Here is a 20,189-nt window from a genome sequence, read left to right as displayed (position 1 = left end):
CCACTCCACTGTGCCCCTGACCCCATGAGGCTTTGGAGCAGATGTGCAGATATGGGGAGAAAAGCCTGTGCCTTCTTAGCACTCAGAGAAGGGAGGGGAGCTGGCAGCGATCAGGGTTCCCTCAACCCAGGGGGAGAATGGGCCAGACAAGTCCAAAATTCAGGGGAGAGCCAGATTTGACAACCAACCTGGAGCACATGGACTGTCAAGTTCTCACCTCGCTGGCCCCCGGGAGGCAGGTTTGGGGAGAGGGCCGGCCGTGCAGTGGGCCCCGCCGGCACCTCAGCCATCCCGGGCAGCTGCAGTTCTGAGGCCTGCAGCCTGCTGTTGGGAGCTAAGCGAGAGTCAGGGCAGGCCCCGGAGGGGGCAAGTTGAGGAGGTGGCTGAGGGCAGGGTTGGAGGGCTTGGGACCAGGGCTGGAAATGGGCCGTCTCTCAGACAGCCAGCGGTGCAGGGATGCCCGAGCTGGGAGCTCTGGTCAGGCAGGCAGGTCTCAGCTGCCCTGAGGCAGTCAGGCCCAGGTCCTCAGGGTCCCCCACGTGAATGCATTTGCAGAGAAGGCGCGTGAGGGGCCCCAGAGACGCTGCTCTGCCAGCTGCCCCCTTGCAGGCTTACCGCGGCTCTGCCAACTTCTTCTCCAGCACACACACCCAGGGCCCGGATTTACCTCCCAGAGTGGCAGCGTCAGCACTGGGGGGCCAGGGAAGGAGAAGGATTGACGCTTCCCTGGTCTCAAATAGCACGCAGGCAGATTTTGGGCTCACCCGCCTAGCCTAGCAGGAGCCTGGGGAAGGGTTCACAACGAATATACTTGCCGCCAACCTTGGTCCAAGAGTTTTCCGTGGGTTAGGCATTCCCAAAATGCTTTCAGTATTTTTCATATTACCTGTTTAATTTTTTACTTAACATAAACGTTGTACTACCTGTTTAAATATTTATTTAGCACGGTTTGGTGTACCTTTCATTTCAACAAAGATATATTTATGAAGGAAATCCCATATTACACTATTTCTAACAAAAAAGGAAAATCAGAACCATTTTCCAGAAATAGAGGGAAATGATATAAATAAATACTTAACTTCTAACTAGATTCTGTTGCTTCCTGAAAGTTCTGAACCCGAGACGGGCTCCTGTTTTGTTAAGTGGGGTGATCGGCAGTGTGGGGGGCGCTGGAGAGGCTCCAGAGTCTGACTGAGATTTTCTCCTTGACTGATCAGAAGATTGAAAAACAGAGAAAGGAAATATTTTTCTCACCAAGTGACTCAATATTATTTAACACAGTCTTTGCACCATCTAAAAGCAGCTGAGGAAACACTGGTCCTTTATGAAGCCCAAACATCCTTTAGCTTCAGCCCAGAGGTCATTGCCCCTTCCAGCGGTCGTTGTTGACCACTCTGGCCTCTCTCTTCTTACCTGTAGCTCTTTTTTGGCTCTTAGCATCTCCTACTGGAATGGCTGGCTCTCTCTCCTTCATCCCATTTGTGGCGGGATCCTCCCTGTGTTGGGACCAGACATGGTGTTGGGCACTGAGGCGAGTACAAGATGAGCAGGCGCAGGGGCAGAGGGGCTCCCAGTGTGGACATGGAGTTGGGGGCGGGGGTGGAGATATGATCTGAGAAACTGTAATGGAGCAAAGTGTAAACTCAGAGGGAGAGAACCCAGAAAGGCTTCACGGAGGAGGGGGCGCATGGAGGGGTCAGCCAAGATGAGCAGGGGTTTTCTGGGAAGAAAAGATGAACAGGGGCCTTTCAGGTGGAGAGAACTGCAAGCGCTGAGCCTTCTCCAAGGTGTGAAGGGTGTTCTGGAGCGTTGTATGATTGGGTTAGGGTGCCTGGGGAATGGTGGGAGATGGGGCCAGGATGGAATGACTGGGATGGGCCTTGAATGCCAGGAATGTAACCTTAACTTGGGGGTGAAAAGAAGTCAGTGGAGTGATGGTCAGATGGATTGGAAAGACCACTCCGCCTCTCGCGTGGAGAAAGACTGAGAGAGGCAGGGAGAAGAGCAAGGAGCTGGTGGTCCAGGTGAGGGCAGAGTCAAGAGGGGCCTCAGGGGGTTGCATGATCAGAGGCGGTCTAACATTTCTCCAGTGCTTCTCACTCATCTCTTAATAGGAGATGGGCAAAACTATTAATATCGTCATTTTTACAGAGGAGGGAACAGAGGGACAGAGTAGTTAAGTAACTTACCAAAGTCACATAGCTAGTGAGTGTGGAGCTGGGATGGAGCTCAGGTAGTCTGGCACCAGAGCCCACTGCCTTCTTTACCACTTTCTTCTGGCCTTGCTCACTAGAATGTGTTCCGAGTTTCTGCCAAGAGCAAGGGGCTTCTAACTTCCAGGAGGGCAGGATAAACCACACATCCCTGTATCCCTCCCAGGGTCCGGACGGGCTAGGCAATTGACCAAGGTCAATTCCATACCCACCACCGGGCGCTGCTGAAGGACCAGGACAGCCGAGTTGCTTGTGTTCCTGCTCTAAGGTCAGCCAGTATTAGCGCCACTTTATTTATTCAGTCCACTTTCTCCCTGAGTTCTTCGTGTGGACTCTGCTTGCTGTTTCTGTGTGCTGGTGGGCACGTTGCTTTGTAACCATCTCAGTCTTTCTGCCATGTCACTCATCTCCATCAGACTGGAGCATCTGAGAGCAAGGACAGGGCTCCCCATCAGAGTGCGGCTCCACGAGGGCAGCGGCTGGGTTTCCCACCCGCATTGGCAGCTCCCTGTGGGCAGGGCTTGTGCATCCCTCATCGTCTATAGTAACTCCTCGGTACCCCGGTCCCAGCTCAGCCCACAGTGGGCACGAGGCGGGAGCAGGGAGGGTTGTGGACAGTAATAATCATCAATGGGAGAGTGACTGCTCCTGGGAGTTTCTAGCCCAGAATGGCTAAGTCTCAGACCTGCTGTCGGGCCAGCAGGAGACCAAACCCCAGGATCTAGTTCACCCCCTTGGCAGCAGAGCTGATTTATGGTGCCCCTGACAGCCTGATATCATCACATTACTCCATACAATGGGGAGAGGCCGGGCTGTCTCCAGGCAGTCACCAAAGGACTCTGAGCCTGGGGCGGCTCTGCCGCCTCCTGTGTCCCAGACCTCCTTTGAGTCTGTGGGGGAGGCTGCACAGATAGAGGGCACACCCAGGCGTGCCACCTGCAGGTAGGGGTATAAGTAGGCAGCCCTGGGGATGGCTCTGTATCCTGCACTCCAGAGCCAGCAGCACTCCTACAATTGCTTCCCATCCGACGAGCTGCGGGCAGCGCCGTGAGTTGCAGACAGTTTTCAGCGTCCTACCAGCGCCGCAGCAGCTGCGGGGCGGGTGGGGGCAGTGGGGACAGCATGGGGTCGTCCTTCAGCCGCTTCAGCTCCTCACGGGCTGCCGGAGGAGGGGACCGATTCGGCTCTTCTGGTAGCTATGGTGAGGGGAGCTCTGGGGCCTGAGGGTGGGGAGGCGGCAGTAATTTTGGCTCCAGCTACGGCAGAGGGTCTGCGGGTGGTTTCAGTGCTGGTAGTTTCGGCGGGAGCTTCGGTGGTGCTTCCGGGGGCTTCAGCGGTGGTGCTGGAGGAGGCTTCGGTGGGTCTGGGGGCTTCGGGGGTGGTGCTGGAGGTGGGGATGGTGGCATTCTGCCTGCTGATGAGAAGACCACCATGCAGGACCTCAACACCCAACTGGCGTCCTTCTTGGATAAGGTGAAGGCCCTGGAGGATAAGATCTGGGAGTGGCAGGACAGGCAGGGGCCCAGGACCCTCCGCAAGGATTACTCTTGTTATTACGACACTATCAAGGATCTCCAGAACCGGGTAGGTGAGGGCACTGCCATCTTGGTCTCTGTCTCTGTCTCTCTCACATACACACGCACTCACGTGCCTTATCTAATAAAAAGGTAGGATGCTAGATTCCAGGCTTAGACAATAGCCAGGGAACCCATCTTTTAGAATCCTTAAACTTCCATCAGAAACAAACTTATGTTTGGCTCCTCATGGTCCAAGCGCTGGGACTTTGGCCTGTGCTCTGGGCTTTCATTTCCACATCCCCAACTTTCAGAGTCTAGGCAGAACAGGGAAGAGGCCTGGCTTAACATGGGCAGACCTGGCACTGGGTGTGGGAGCCTCCTCTTGGCCTGGCCTCAGGTTAGGAATGCAGAGGCAGTGTGGAGGGAGCATAGTGAGGGGATTGCTCTCTTGGGAGCCAGGATTCTGGTCCCGGGTCTGCCACCAATTCACTGTGTGACCTTGGGAAACCTGATGCCCTCTCTGGACCTGTTCTCCTAACCATTTAATGCAGAGGACAGGGAGACTAGCTCTCAGGTCACTGTTGGTTTAAAACTTCTGTGATTTTATTAAAAAAAAACAAAACAAAACCAGATGAGAGTGTGGTGGGCCAAAACCAGATGGATCATATGGCTCAGGTGAGGAAAGCATCTATGCCTGTCTCTCCTCTCACCCACTAGGACTTCAGAGTTTTCTAGTTTAGAAAACCAGAAATGCTATCTCTCCCTTCCTGCTTCTCCTGGGCTCCTATAGGGGTCTATCTTGATCTTTTCAGTTTTGTTGGACCCAGATACACATGCTAGTTGTTCAAATGATAGGGAGGATCTAGAATTCTGGGGATGGAAGTCATCTATCCACTGATCTATCCACCTACCAATCCTCCCATTCACCCACCCCTCCCTCCATCCCTCCATCCATCCATCCACCCACCCACCCATCCACCCATTCACTCATCCATCCATCCATCCATCCATCCATCTACGTTTCCATCTTTCCATTTATTCATCCACTGAGTTTAATGAGTGACTACCCTCAGTGTTGCTCTGACCAGACATAGTGATATATCAGACTTGGTCTCTGCTCTTGAGGAGCTCACAGTCTAGCTAATTCAGTGTTCCCACCTGTTCTCCTTACCTTCACACATTCTGGTGAACTGACTTTGGACATCCTGTTTCTTCTACCAAAAACCTCTTTCATCTATTTATTCAAGTGCAATCTTAGCCATCCTTCAGGAACCAATTCAATTGCCACCTGCTCCCTTAAGTCTTTCTTGAACTCCCATAGCCATAAATCATCTTTCCTTTCCTTGAACTTGTCTAGTATGCTTTGGATGTTGTAGTCAACTGTGGGCTCCTTGAGGAGCGGTGCCTTATTGACCTTTAAACTCCACAGTGTCCTGTGTAGTGGATCTTCAAACATGGAGGCCATACTGAAAATCCTTGCTGAAGGCTGTGAGGGGTCTGTATCATGTACCAGTTGTTGGAAGCTCTTCCTACCTCTTGAGCATCTTCCTGGATTGAGTCCTCACTTCCTGTGGCTTTGCTTGGCCCCTTGCCCTCCATCAGTGGGTCATAGCAGGGGAGCATAGATTCCATGCTCTTTCCTCTTTTTTAGGTTATGGACACAACAGTGGGCAACAGCAAAACTCTCATGGACGATGACAACACTTGCATGACACTGGATGACTTCAGGATGAAGTGAGTCTTGCTCTCTCTCCCTATCCTGTCATCAATCCTTCCTCCATGCCCCAGTGCTCTTGAGGTCCCTCGAGGGACTGGTTCTCTCTTTCTCATTCCCTACCCATGGCTGGTCTGCAGGTTTGAGATGGAGCAGAGCCTGCGACAAGCCGTGGATGCTGACATCAATGGCTTGCGTGGTGTGCTGGATGACCTGACCATGCAAAAGTCTGACCTGGAGATGCAGTATGAGTCTCTGCAGGAGGATCTGGTAACCCTCAAGAAGAATCATGAAGATGTAGGGTTCCGGCTACTTACGGCTTGTTTGGGAGAGGGAGGAACAGGAGTGCAGAGACAGCAGGGGATGGGGGGGCTATGGAGCATTGTCTGGGAGGCATGCTCTCCTTTACTCTTGAGGACACTCCCAGCACCTCCTTAGCATGGCCTATGGTGGTGGTTGGGCTTTGGCTCTATAACTGTGTCCCTTTTTTGTACCCCGGGGGGAGCAGAGGGAGAGGGCTGAAAGGTTGTGGAGAGGATCCCACTCCTCTGACCACATATCCCCTTCTTCCCTGGCAGGAGATGAGCCAGCAGACTGGTCAGAGCACTGGGGATGTCAGTGTGGAGATGAACGCTGCTCCTGGCAAAGATCTAACTAAGATCCTCAATGACATGCGCCAGGAGTACGAGCAGCTCAGTGCTAAGAGCCATGAGGACATCGAGCTGCAATATGAGAGTCAGGTGAGCAGGGTGGGCTGCCCATTCAACCTTCTTTCCCTCTGTCCATGTGTCCCTCCATTCCTCCACCCCACCTCTCTATTCTCTTACCACTCCATCTCTCAGGCCGGCTGTCAGTCATCCATCTTCCAATTCATTCATTGCCCACAAACGTAAGTCTTAAGTAACTTCTCAATGCCAGGTTTTAGGTGAAATCTTGACGTCTCAGAGATGAGTCAAATAAGATTGCTGCCCTTGAGAAGCTCACAGTTTATCACAAGTGTTAACAAAGGCAGAGCACGAACAGCTTACACAAGGTGATGTGCTATCAGATTCTAGTAGAGAAACAGTGTGCTTCTCACACTACACTGAACTCCTTGATGACTCCCTTCCTGCCTGGGGCTCCAGCACCTAGCGTAGAGCCTGGCATGTGAGGGCATGGTCTGTACTGTGTGTGAGTGTGTGTGTGTGTGTGTGTGTTTTGGGGGTCAGTTCAAAAAAGGATGAGAAAGGTGGTTTAGGGACAAAGTGTGAAGAGTCCTGAAGCCCTGCTGAGAAGGAATATTAAGCTGAGAGAACTGAACAGCCCAGCCTGGCTGGAGGGACCCAGAAGTCAGAACAACTTGTCTTTGGGTCAGTCTTGGCCCTGGAGGGGAAGGTCCTGGTGAGTGGGGCAGAACCTTGCCCTTTGCAGCCTCTGGCCAAGCCTGGTCCTCACTGAGCTTTTGGGTTTGTAGATGAGCCAGATCGAGCAGGAGGTGACGAATAGAAGCCAAGAAATGGAGCTCAACAACAGGAGATGAGCCAGCTCCGGCACAGCATCCAGGAGTTGGAGATGGAGCTGCAGTCTCAGCTCAGCACGGTTGGTAGTCCTGCTCTAGACTCTGCCAGGGTGGGGCACAGGAGGCTGGCCATGATCCCCAGGGGAGGGAAGGGGAGGAACCAAGATGTGGCGTCCCTCTCAGAGCCTCCTCCCGGCCCCTAGAAATCAGGCCTGGAGAAGTCCTTGGAAGACACCAAGAACCGCTACTATGGCCAGCTGAAGGAGGTCCAGGAGCAGATCAGTACCCTGGAGGCCGAGCTCACTGAGACCTGGGCAGAGACTGAGTGCCAGAATCAGGAATACAGCCTTCTGCTCGGCATCAAGACACGGCTGGAGCAGGAAATTGAGACCTACTGCAGCCTCCTTGAAGGAGGCCGGGAAGACTTGTAGGTGCCCCGGGACTCTGTGTAGTCCCTAGGAATTCCTAAGCCCCTGACACTACTTCTGTCCCTCCGGAGAGAGGCAGCTGGGAAAGTTCCTGAACCCAAGGGTCTGATGGGTTGAGGACTTGTTCATCCTGTGGGGAATCTCAGGAGGTTTGGGCTTTGGGAAGGGAGGACGGTAATAATGAGAGAAGCGACTGCTCCTTGCTCCAGGGAGAGGAAGGCTCTCCCCTCCCAGCTGTGGCGCCAGCCCAGTCTATGTCCTCTGCTCTTCAGGAAGGAAAACTTGGGGAGAATCACATTTGGGTCTTGACTCTGTCCAGATTCATCCTTGTGTATGTACGAGGAGTCACTCATTTTATCTCTGTGTTTTCTTCCCTTCTCAGTGAATCTTGTGGAGCTGGACAGATTGGCTTTGGAGGTGGCACAGGAAGTGGATCTCAAGGTGGAAGTGGAGGCAGTCATGGAAGAGGATCCAGGGGAGGAAGTGGGGGTAGCCACGGAAGAGGAAGTGGAGGCAGCTGTGGCGGAGGAAGTGGTTCTGGAGAAGGAAGTGGAGGCAGCTATGGGGGAGGAAGTGGAGGGGGCTGTGGTGGAGGAAGTGGATCCAGGGGAGGGAGTGGAGGCAGCTGTGGGGGAGGAGGTGGAGGGGGCTGCGGTGGAGGAAGTGGGTCCAGGGGAGGGAGTGGAGGCAGCTGTGGGGGAGGAGGTGGAGGGCGCTGTGGTGGAGGAAGTGGATCCAGGGGAGGGAGTGGAGGCAGCTATGAAGGAGGAGGTGGAGGGGGCTGTGGTGGAGGAAGTGGGTCCGGGGGAGGGAGTGGAGGCAGCTATAGGGGAGGAGGTGGAGGGCGCTGTGGTGGAGGAAGCAGTTCTGGAGGAGGAGGTGGAAGCGGCTACGGAGGAGGAAGAGGATGTGGAGGGCGAAGTGGAGGCAGCTACGGAGGAGGAAGTGGAAGGTCATTCCAGTCCCAGTCCTCTTCCTCAAACTCTGGTGCCTGCGGTGACACACACGGTAAGGGACAACTTGAGGCTGTGGGGTAGGGGAGGCACAGGTGTTACTTGTCAAGGCACCACCCCTTTTAAAGCATTTTTGAGCCTCTCTGAACAGAACTGGATTTTAGGGAGGCCTCTAGTGAGGTGCCATAGGATGGCCCTTGTTTCTGGATTGGTTGTTGTTTTTGACAGAGCCTTGGGTGAAGCTAGGACCAAATCTACACACGGCCTGAGTCTCAATAGCATAGGAGATGGGTCAGAAATTGTGCATCATCTTACATATTTCCCCCCTTACCCTATGAGGTGGGTATTGTTATATCCCCATTTTAGAGGTAAGGAAAATGAGGTTCAGAGAAGATAAGTAAGAGAAAGAGTCACACAGGTGAAGTCGTCTCTAGGTCAGAGGAAGTTTCCCCTTGTGCGGGTTGAATTTTATGAAGCAAAAATTCAATATGAACTTGTGGTCAAAGGCTGGGTGATGTGACTGGGAATGTTCAGCTCAGAGAAGCCTTGAGGGGCCTGGGAGCTGTCCTCCTCCGGGGCATCTGGTGTTGTTTACTGTGTCAAGCAGCAGTGCAGGGCCATGGATGTGCATCTAGGGGGAGAGGCTGGGGCCATCTTTGCCTCAGTATCTGAAGAATTTACTAATAAAGCTGATGAATGGAAGAGGGGTGCAGCCTCATGAGCCCCCATTTCCCTCAGAAATGGGAGCATATCGGCCAGGGCTGCTGCAGGTGAGCTTCAGGATTGGATGGGGGCCACTAGGACCCCAGGGTCCTTCCATCTCAGGATTCTCCAGCTCTTTGAGCTCCAGTCTTCCTGCTCCCAGTTTGCCCATCTTTCTCCAAGTCCCAGTCTCTTGGTCTCCTGCTCTGAATCCTCTCTTCTCACTCTCACCTCCCTTCCATCTTTCCACAGACTACCAGATGTGATACCAGAGCCCCTGTCAACTATCCTGGCCCCACCCCAGCTAAGCATCCCCGAGATGGGCAGACCCTGGATGAAGCCTGCTCGTTGCATTCTGACATCAGGAATAGCTGTCCACAAGCCCCAGGGTCCAGTTGGGACTGGGCTGATGGGGGGTGTGCTTCTGGGTGCCCATTGGCTCCCTCCTCAGGCAGGATTGGGGAGACCTCTCTTCCTCTGTCTGGTCTGGGGGTGACCCCACTCCCTGCCTTATCTCGACTTCCTAATAAAGCCTTCCTACTGCAAATCCAAATTGGACTTTGACTTATTTGTTCTTTGGGATTAAGAAGGGACAGAAAGGAGGTGAAGGGAGAATCAATTGAATCCACTCTAAAAGTGTGGGTTAGCTTTTCTATCAGTTAACTTTTGTGTGTAATAAAACAACCCTTAATTTAGTGGCTTAAAATAACAACCATTTCTTTAGCTCAGATTCTGCAGTTGGCAGTTTAGACTGGGCAGTTCCTTTGTGGCCCTGTGGTCAGCTCACATCAGCTAGGTGGCTCTGCCTCTGGGGTTTGGCTGCGTGCTGGCTGGGGGTGAAGGGGCCACATGACTGTCATCCTCCAGCTAGCTGGTTCAGGCAAGTGTTCCAAGACAATGGGCACGAGCGTGCAAGGCCTCATGAGGTTTAGGCTCAGAGCAGTCACTTTGGCTGCAACATATTGGCCAAAGCAAGCCACAGCCCTGGCCAGATTCAAGAGCAGGGGGAATAGATCCTTCTCTTGATGGAGGAGCTGCCAAGTCACTTGGCAAGGACGTGAATATAGGGAGGATGATAATCGAGGCCAGTTTTTGCAAACAGTCTGGCATAGTCTCTTAGCAGGTCATGTGTCAGCTACAGAGGGAAACAAGACAAAACTGACGTGGTTTTTGCTTTGAAAGACTTCACAGATGGTGAAAAATACTGGCACAAATAAAGTGCTCCAAGGCAGAGGAAGGAACATTCCACAAGACAGCAGCCAATAATGTTCTCCAAGGATTTGATTGGGCCTTAGACAAAATTCCTTCTCCGGGCTAGGACTGGGGACAGACAGCCCCTCAGCCTGTGTTCCAGATACTACAGCTGCATTTGAAACCTCCTCAAAGCTGAGAGGCTTATAACAACCTTGATTTGGGGGCTCGGTGGAGACAGCTCACCTCTGCTCCACTTGGTGTCACTGCCCCTCACAAGCTGGGGCTGGAGTCATCCGAAGCCTCGCTCACTCACATGTCTGGTGCCTGGGCTGGAAGGACTCAAACCTGGGAGCTGGCCCTGTAGGGGCTCCTGAGGCATCTCTCTATGAAGACTCTGAGTGTGATCTCTCCAGCAGGGCAGCTTCAGGGTAGCCAGACTACTCACATGCCGCCTCAGAGCTCCTAAGACATATATCCTAAGTAAGGAAGAGGCAGGAAGAAGCTGTTTTGCTGTATTACCTAGACTAGGAAGTCATGCAGTGTCACTTCTGCTGCAGTCATAGGTCTGCCTGGACTCAAGAGGAGGAAACACACCTTGCAGTAGGCAGAATTCTAAGATGATTCCGGTTATTTGATCAAACACAAAGCTAGGTGCTGCTGTGAAGGGATTTTAGGGAAGTAATTGAAGTCTCAAACGTGTTGATCTTAAGATAGGGAGATTATCTGGTGGGCCTGACATAATCATGTGAGTCCTTGAAAGGCAGAGGGTTTTCTCTAGCTGGTCACAGACGAGGTCAGAGATCTGAAGCATGAGAAGATTTTGAGATGCCGTTGCTGGCTTGAAGATGGAAGGGGGCATGTGGCAAGGAATGTGGGTGGCCTCTAGGAGATGACAGACACTAAGGAAAAGGGGAACTCAGTTCTCCAGCTGCAAAGAATTGACTATTTCCAAGAACAAGAAAGAGTTTGGCAGCAGATTTTTCCCCAGAGTCTCTAGATGAGAACTTGGTCTGGCTGACACCTTGGTTTCAGCCTTGTGACACCCTGCACAGAGAACCCAGTCACACCTGAAGAACCATGAGCTAATACATGGTGCTGGGTTTGTTTTTGTTTTTGTTTTTGTTTTTGTTTTTTTTTGCTGAGGAAGATTTGCCCTGAGCTAAGATCTGTGCCAATTCTCTTCTATTTTGTATGTGGGTCACTGCCACAGCATGGCTGCCAGTGAGTGGAATAGGTCACGCCTGGGAACTGAACCTGGGCTGCTGAAGTGGAGCACGTCAAACTTAACCACTAGGCCATGGGTCAGCCCTTGGATGCTATTTTAAGCTGCTATATTTGCAGTAACTTGTTAAGCAGAAATAGAAAACAAATATAGACCTCATCTCAAGATGGAGGAGTGTCAATGTCATGTTGAAGAACAGCACGTGGAACGGGATATAGTGATCTTCGGAAAACACAATTTGCCACGAATTGGCCAAATCATTGGGGGAGGGGTTACATAAGGGTAAACTTAGGACATCAAGTGACACAGAAACTCAGGAAAACCCAAGATCCTGGGATTTACGGAGATGGAAGCTGGGTGGTGTCTCTGGGTCCAAGATGGCTCTAACACGATGCCTGAGCAGTGAGAGTTTGTGATCCTTTCTCTAGTGTGCCACCCTTAATCTACAACTGGCTACTCTCTTTGGTCCTCTTCCTGCTACCAGCTGTCTTCCCCTTCCACTACTCTGTGTCCTCTCTATACCTCTATTTGGGGAATTCTCCATCTTGAGTCTGAGGCTCACCAAGGGAGAAGCCAGAAACTTGCTTTCCCAGCATCCCTTGCAGCTAGGGCATGGGCATGTGAACAGCTCTGCCAATCAGGTGCTCCCACACAAGACTTTGATTTGGATGTGAAGGAAGTGGTGAGGGGAATTAATACGGCAGGAACAGGGCTGGGGTGGAGACACACAGTTTATTGAGGCAACAGTAGTGGTGGTTCTGCAGGAATAGGTAGTACCCAACACCAACGGTTTGAGCTGTAATATCTGTGGCCAGCAATGGCAGCAGTGGGGTCCTCCTGCATTAGTGCTTTAGTGTGATTTGGGCAATGTTTTTGTTTGCATATCCCCCAAGTCTGATTCTCTGCATATCCTGGAAAAGATGTACTTCCGTCTCTGTAGATGAAAGCAAACATATTCTGGTGGTCTTCACTTATCAGGATAGAGGAAAAAGAATTTTCCACATCTGGTGCCAGGTATTATGGTGATCTGTTTTAGTAAGTACACCAAATTTGGCTCAGTAGTTGCTATTGGGATAACCACATGCTAACTTGTCAAATAATCATTCCCTACCGTCTTGTGTATTCTGCACAGGAAAAACAGCAAGTTAATTGGGAACTGTTCAGAGTCATCAACCTGAATTTGTCAGATCTTTTACGTGGTGCTAATCTCTGTCATTCTCTTCCACATGTAGTGTTGTTGGCTCTTCTTACCTATCTTTCCTCCATGGATCAGGGAGCCATTCATTGACAATATCTGGTCCATTTTGGATGCTGGGAAATAACCAGAGGATGGGGCCCGGGTACTATGGGGCTCATGAGAGGCAGACTTTAGGTCAGAACTCCACTTGCCATTTCTTCCTCTTTATTGCTCAGATTCTGAGTTGCAACCAACACAAGCTACTCTGGCTATTTTCACAAGTGAGGGATACATAAAAGTTCTAGATAACTCAAAGATCCTTAGGAGGGCTAGAAAAATGAAACCTAGGCTGAATTTCTAACATCTCCTGGAATGACACTGCAGAATGGGTCTGCCAAGGGAACTGATGCCTCTGCTGAGACTATGAACTTTCCACATCAGGATGTGGCCTGCTGATTCAGAAACAGCTTCTGCTGCTTGGACTTGAGAACCACGCTGTCTGTGCCATCCATGCCAGCAAACTGGATGCCCCAAATGGAGTCCACTTCCTCACATACCTCCTGTCTAAATTAAGTCTCACATGGTGCATCTGATTGGTAGAAACTAAATCACATGGTTCATCTTAGTGGCAAAGGAGGCTGGGAAATATAGTTTGGGGACCTATCTAAGAAAGAATGGTGGTGAAAACGGCAGATATAACATACACCCACATAAGCTTCCAGTCTAAGTGGTGAGCCACAGTGTTGTTCGGCCAATCTCTAAGTTTCAGAGATTAGAGTTAATTTGGAGCTAGGATCCAATAATCCCTGAAGGTCTGGCTATTTCCCTTTCCCCAGTACTCAGTGACTCTTGTAAATTCCCACAGGATTCTACGGGGAAGGTCAGGAGGTAGACGGACAGTATGCACTCGAGATGTTATTGCTGAGTCCTTCCTCGAGGGTACCTGGACTGCCCTTTATGCAAAGTCCTCTGGGTCCGTGAGCTGATTCTGGTTTTGGAATTGGATAAGAGCCTAACATTCTCTATCACAGGGCTTAAGACAGGCCTCTTCCTGACCTAAAGTTTTCTTTATGTGGTGTGGAGTAGGGAACTGTGGCAGATATGGAAGACTGACTTACTCGTATCAGTTTCCACACGCTTCTGGTGAGCTTTCCTGTGCTCTGGAGGCTAATAATCTTAAATCTACCTTTTCCAGACCCCCTTGCAGCCATGGGTCTAGGTGTGATTCAGGTTTTTCCAAGCAGATGCACTTCTGTGGGACAGATGTTGAGTGGGGAGACCTCTGGAAGTGGGAATTGTTTCTGTTGGTGTTGATCTACTGGTACTATAAGTCCTGGGGCCAACAGCTGGGTAGTGGCTTCCTGATTCCCGGACTTTCTGACCATGGCAAGCTACGAGTTCCCTTGGGCCTGGTTCTGTTCTATTAATCTGGGAGCTATTCCCAGAGGCCCAATTTAGAGTCTGCTCCCCAGGCCTTCTAATGATTTTGTAAGCAGCTAATGCTCTGTATTAAATTCCTTTCTGTTAAGAAAGTGAGATTTGTTTCTGTTACTTAGAATGGAATCCTGACTGAATCAGGATCTGGGGGTGCTGCTCATATGTTTTGGTCCTAGAGACCCACGCTCAACTGACCACCCTCACGGATCCCTAGAGATTTTATCATTCTGCTGACTATTTTAGCCCTCTAGCATCGAAGTGCCCCTGCTTGTCCTCTGCCACCTGGGGCCCACGTTTACCGAAATCAGGGAGCCTAAATCAACTGTAGCATCTCCCATCCACATCCCCAGAGAACAACTGCCGCTGTGCTTCTCAAAGATGCCGTGCTCCCCCTCGTCAGGCATTTCTTAATTGTCAGAGTCTAGATAGTGTCTTCCGGGCTCTCGCAGCTGGGGAATGGTTGAATGGCTTCCACCCGATAACTCTATTCCAACATTCCTGCTTCCCTAGCTGGTTGCATTCCTTCCTCTTTATTACGACAAGGATTTTCTGGAAACTCAACTTTATTTTGTTCAGGCCACCACTGAGTTCCGTTTCTGCCACCCAGCTGAACAAACTTAGGCCCACTCCCACACACTCCAGCCGCCGGCTGAACTGCAGGTCCCTGGTGAATGCCTCTGTATTGATTAACTCAGCCTGATCAAAAATGAGAAGCCGCTCCCAAGCCCAGTCTTCACATTTCTGCTGATACGGGTTAGCAACATCTTGAATTCCTCCTGGCGTGGAGGCCTTCTTCTCTGAGCTTTGACTTACAATCTTGTAATCAGTCTCCTCTCCCAGGGATCTGACTTATTTATAATTTTGGAGGCAATAATGGGTGGTAGGGTGGCGTGTGAGGATAATTTGGAGTTTGGGGGTGCAATAAGTCAATGAAATCCTCTCGTATAGCTCTGCTCCAGCGCCGTGGGTGCCCCTCTTTCCTGATCAACGGTCTAACTTTCACGTAAGGGACATGGCAAGGTTTCGCTTTCAGCTGATGCTGTGACTTGGCAGCCTGGAGAATTCAACTTTGAGATGAACTGTTAGCTACGTCAGCCTTATAAGTACAAGAAATAAGGGCCTCTTTTTAGCATAATCATGCAAGGTCCCTGGTCCTCTGTCTGCCCATAGAGTCCAGAATGAGGACTCTGAATATACTACTCTGTCTGTAAGCTCTCCAGCACAGTTAGAAGAAAGCAGACAACCCCTATTTTGTCTCTGCATGCCATGGGCTTCTAGAATCCCACATTTTAATAATAGCTATATTTCTGCTGCCTGCAGGCCCATTTAGGCCAGGTAACCCTTCTGATTCTCATGTCATTCACTCATACAACAACCTTTATTGGATAAATATGTATTTCTTTCTAACCAGACGCTATTCAATGAACAAAAGAGATGAAGATTCCTGCCCATGTGGAGCTTACATTCTAGATAGGAGGAGGAGAAAACAATAAGTGTAATAATTAAATAAATTATAACATATTTGAAGGTGATAAATGCAAAGAGAAGTAGGGAGTGATCGGGGAACGAGAGTGCTGTGGCAGGGTGGGGGGACCGCAATGTTAAACATGGTGGCCAAGGTCGGGGTCATCGAGAAGGTGAAATATAAGCAATGACCCGACGGAGCGAGGGAGGAAGTCAGGCAGGTGTGTGTGGGAGATGGTCCCAGGCACAGGGCTTGGGTGTGTGAAGGTCCTAAGGTGGGAACACTTGGGAATGTTCAAAGACGAGTAAGGAGGCCAGTGTCATCGGAGCAGAGTGGGCGAGGAACCAAGTGGTGGAAGATGAGGCCAGAGAGGGAGGAGTGGCTACATCGCACAGGGCTTTGCGGGGCGCTAAGGAACTTGCCTTTACGCTCAGTGAAATGGGGAGCCCCTGAAAGCGCAGTTGAAAGTGAAGGACTCCAAGATGGCAGATGACAGAGGAGGAAGGAGCCCAGATGCCTGAGTTCACTGCCTGGAGGGCGGCCGTCAGGAGAGCTGCCCAGCCAGGAACCACCACACTAGTCCTTACGTGAGCAAGTAACAAAGTCATCGTGTTAGGCCCCTGAGGTTTTTGAGGTTGTCACATTGATGAGCCAGCGTTGATGATCGTGACCGACACACAGGGCTTCGAGCAGAGAGGCAGCACCAGCTGCGTGATGTCTTAAATGGATCTCTGGCATTGCGGCTTCTAGAAGCTGCATGTTCTCGGTGGCCACTCCTGCCAGAATGGGTTCCATGGGGCACGTCCATCTCCAGGACACTAGCTCCCAGCTTGCCGGTTCATGCGCCGTGGGTGGTTGGGGTCACGAGTCTGCGCTGCAGCCGCAGGGGAGGCTGGAAGGCTGACCTCTGGCTTCTACACTGGGGAGGCACAGCCACCAGATGGAGAACTCCTTTTCAAAGGAGCTGGGTGACCAAGAATAAGAACAATTGGCCACAAGAGGAAGGGGCAGGGACAAACATCTACTGAGTACTTCCCACGTGCCAGGCACGGTGCGAAGCACTTTATAAATATTACCTTATGCAGTTGTCACAGCAACCTTATATAGTGCTGTTCATATTTTCATTTCCTACACGAGGCAACTTGCTCAGAGGGAGTAAATGACTTGCCAAAAAGATCACACAGTTCCTAAGCGGTGAAGCCAGGGTTTGAATCTAGGAAGTCTGATCCAACAAAGCAGGAGTTAATATGCCCCTGTTATAGATGACAGGACTCGAGCTCAGAGAGGTTCAGTAACTTGTCTGAGGTGACACAGCTGATAAGTGACTAAGCAAAGATTCAAATCCAGCTCAGCCTGGCTTGAAAGCTGGTGCCCTCCCTGTCCTCTCTGACCTCAAACAATTATTGAGCCCCCACTGAATCGAGACAAGCAATTGCCATAAGCAGAGGCCTGTCAGACATGACCTGGGTGGGAAGCTGTGCTGTACCAGGCTGACTCTACAAAGAGCTGAGAAAAAGACAGGTGACGTCACACATGTAGACTCTTTGGGACCTTAATTTCCCCCCAAGAGGCCTTGGGTCTGTGTTTGTCAAAAGGAGGAATGGGCAAGTGAGCGAACGTGGAGGCATGACAGTAACAGCTGGATGGTCTCTGAGAATCCTTTGGCTCCAATATTTATTATCCCAACACTCGTAAACCTGGAGCGCTTTGATCTCTGAGTTTCGCCACACCTTCGAGTCTCTCCGATGTGTCGAGGCTGCTGCTGGCCCTCTCGGCCCCGGGGCTCTGATGCTCTCTCCCTCTCTCAGGCCCAAACAGGAGCAAAAAGCATGCTCAGAAATGTTCCTCTTACTAGACTGAGGCCACTGGGGCCATCTGCGGGGATCCTCATGAAACCAAAAGGAAAGTTCAAGGAAATGAACCTCCACCACCAGGAGAAACAGTACCATGTGAGGTTAAAGGAGAGTAGAGGCGGGGGTGGAGGGTCCTTGAAACCCCCTCTTGACGAAAATCTCTAACTGGAGTCTCCATCTATTTTAATCCCTTCTTCAGATCATTCATTCATCTGTTCATTCATTCAATAAATATTCATTGGTGCCTTTCCTCCTCTGTCAGGGATTGGAAATAAATAAAATTGTGAACAAAACAGATGAGTTGTCTGTCCCCATGGGGCTCACGGTCTAGTCCGCAGGCAGAGAAGCATGTTGGTAATTGTCGAACAGTGTGGTGAGTGCTGTCAGTGACAGGAGGGGACGGGGGCCAGGAAAGCCTATGGGCCTCCTGACTTGGCCGTGGAGGCTTCCTGGAGTGACAGGTACGGGACAGATGCCGTATGTCATCTTGTTTATTTCTCACAACCGTGAGAGGTAGATACTGTTGATTCCATTGGCAGATGAGGAAACTGAGACCCAGAGAAAAGAAGTGACTTGCCCAAGTCACACGTACCAGGGTGGTCCTGCCTCCAGATCTTGCCCTCCCAACACCACCCACCTGGCCTCTAACAACTGTTAGCACTTCCTAAGGTCAGAGACGGGCTTCTGAGAGCAGAGAAGAGCTGTTTTGAGACAACCGTGCAAACAACTAAGAGTGAGCTCTGGCCTCTGCTTTCCCCATGAAGGCACTTTGAGCTTCTTAGAGGGTTGGATGAGGGAACAACTAAGGAAGGAATGAGGGCCTTGGACCACACGGTCCCTAGGAGCCCTCCGCCCCAGCGCTGTCTGGTTCGGACACTCAGACACCTTCAGGGGGCTTGATCTTCCTGAGCTTTCCAGAATCTCTCTCTTGCCCAGGAATCTTTCCATCCATCTTTGCTGCTACGAGCACCCCCAGCTGCAGGGACCTGCCATTCTCACCTCAACTCTGAGCAAACCCACTAAACACGATCCCTTTCATCTCTCCCCTCAGCATGACGAAGACATGTGTAGGGTTGTCAGAAGGAACTTGTCCGTATCCCAGTTATTTCTTATCTCTGGGCCTCAGTTTCCTTGCTTGAGGTCCTCCGTGTGTGGAACAAATGGAGTGACAATGAAGGAATGAGGGTGCTGGGGTAGGCGGTCTCCGTGGACTCTCTGAGCCACGGAAATCCGTAATCTCTCTGAATTTTGTCTGCCTCTGGGGTCTCACATCCACCTCTTCTGTCACCAGCCCCCTCAACCTCAGGGCCACACCATTCTCCCTTCTCTCAGGCCCACCCACGAACAAAACCAAACCCCTTCCCTCTATGCCCTTCGACATGACCAGGACATGCTGGGGTTTTCCAGGGGAACTTCTGTCAGCCCTGCTGGACACCGTGGTAAATGCAAAGGAAACACACAAACAATTCCAGATCCACAGCAAATAATCATGTTTGAGGTACAAAAAAGTGTGTGTGTGTGAGTGAGTGTGTGGGGGCTTGCCTAAAGCCTCTTTTTCTTAATAGCTCCTAAGTGGAGGCCTTCCTGGATCCTTTGGGCCCCCGGATTTCCCAGTATAGGTTCCCTAGGTTTTTTCTTCTGTCTCTCAAAACCAAAGCTCTTGTGATCAAATCCAGTGGGAAACAGAGAAGTAAACAAGCCAAACAATGTTCTTTATTTGCAGGACTTTTCAAAGTCTTTCTTTTCTTAATGTGCTTTCTGAGTTTCCAAGAGGAGGCTACAGTCCCCAGAATTCCCTGACCAATTTGCTGAATCCACAGTGGGGAGCGCTGGGGATCTCTGCCGCGGCGGCTGGGGCCCCCTGACGCACCTTCCTCAGCGGGGCAGAGAACTTCTCGGGGGAGGGGGGCCCTGAAGATGGACAGAGGTCATCACAGAGTTTCTGAGAAGCTCCAGCCCCAGGGCAGACGGGAGGAGGGAAAGCAGAGTGTGTCTCTCTTCTGGTCTGAGAAGTGGAGCACGAGGCATGGCAGGGAGAGTTGCTGCCTCCAGGACCACCTCCAGCAACTCTCAGGGCAGGGCCTTGTCACTGTCCCAACAGATGCCTGTGCCAGTTCATCACACCCTGTTTTCACTGATGTCTTCACCATCATGCGCATTATGCCCCTGGGCTGCAGACCTTCTCCCTTGCAATGTGTGCTGCAAGAACCGTACTACTAATAACGAAGATTCAGAGTTTAAGGATTCCCACTGGTCGAGCTTCTGCAAGGTCCCAGGCACGTCAGATATGCTGCTTCACTAATGCTCACAACCACAATTTGAGGAAGGTCTTACTGTTTCAAGATCCTGAGTCTTAGAGGTTCAATGACGTGCCCAAGGTCACACAGTGTGTAAGTGACAGGGCCTGGATTGGATAGGGAGGCTGGCCTGGCTCCAGCGTGGCAGAGAAGACCTCCCATCAATTCTCAGATGACGGAGGTTCAGACAGGCGAGAACTAGCTGTGCTAACTTCTCAACAAGCCCCTTCCCTCCTACAGAGAGGCTGAGGTCTGTGCTTGATGAACACAAGTGTTCCAGTGTGACCTATGGAAAAACCAGGACCACCACTGAGGACCCTCTGGCTCTCCTGATTCATGATTCCGACTCATCAGCCTCAGAGAAAACCTGCATGCCTCAAGCTTTCCCCTCCCCGCGGGGCCTCTCGTCTCTCTCCAGTGTCACGGCTCCCCTCAGCCGCAGGGGAAAGCTGTTCCAGCTTTCTCTTAGGTCCAAACACTAACACAACAAAGTTCTCTTTTCTCTCCCCTTGGTTTTCT

The 20,189-nt window shown here is 51.2% G+C and overlaps 1 protein-coding gene across 1 annotated transcript; it reads left to right on the top strand.

The window, feature by feature from the left end:
• Positions 1 to 3,097: 3,097 nt before the first annotated feature.
• Positions 3,098 to 9,291, top strand: LOC106826266 (keratin, type I cytoskeletal 9). The gene is given in 10 exon segments (XM_070483924.1): positions 3,098 to 3,414; positions 3,651 to 3,797; positions 5,382 to 5,464; positions 5,585 to 5,741; positions 6,023 to 6,184; positions 6,898 to 6,954; positions 6,957 to 7,022; positions 7,146 to 7,369; positions 7,775 to 8,322; positions 9,278 to 9,291. Coding segments are annotated over 10 exon segments (1,461 nt in total). The 5' UTR covers positions 3,098 to 3,411.
• The last annotated feature ends 10,898 nt before the right edge of the window (positions 9,292 to 20,189 follow it).

The sequence above is a fragment of the Equus asinus genome, chromosome 13 (assembly GCF_041296235.1).
Source record: "Equus asinus isolate D_3611 breed Donkey chromosome 13, EquAss-T2T_v2, whole genome shotgun sequence".
NCBI lineage: Eukaryota > Metazoa > Chordata > Mammalia > Perissodactyla > Equidae > Equus > Equus asinus.
Note: the sequence above shows the minus strand (reverse complement) of the source record. Positions and strands in the feature narration are given on the sequence as shown.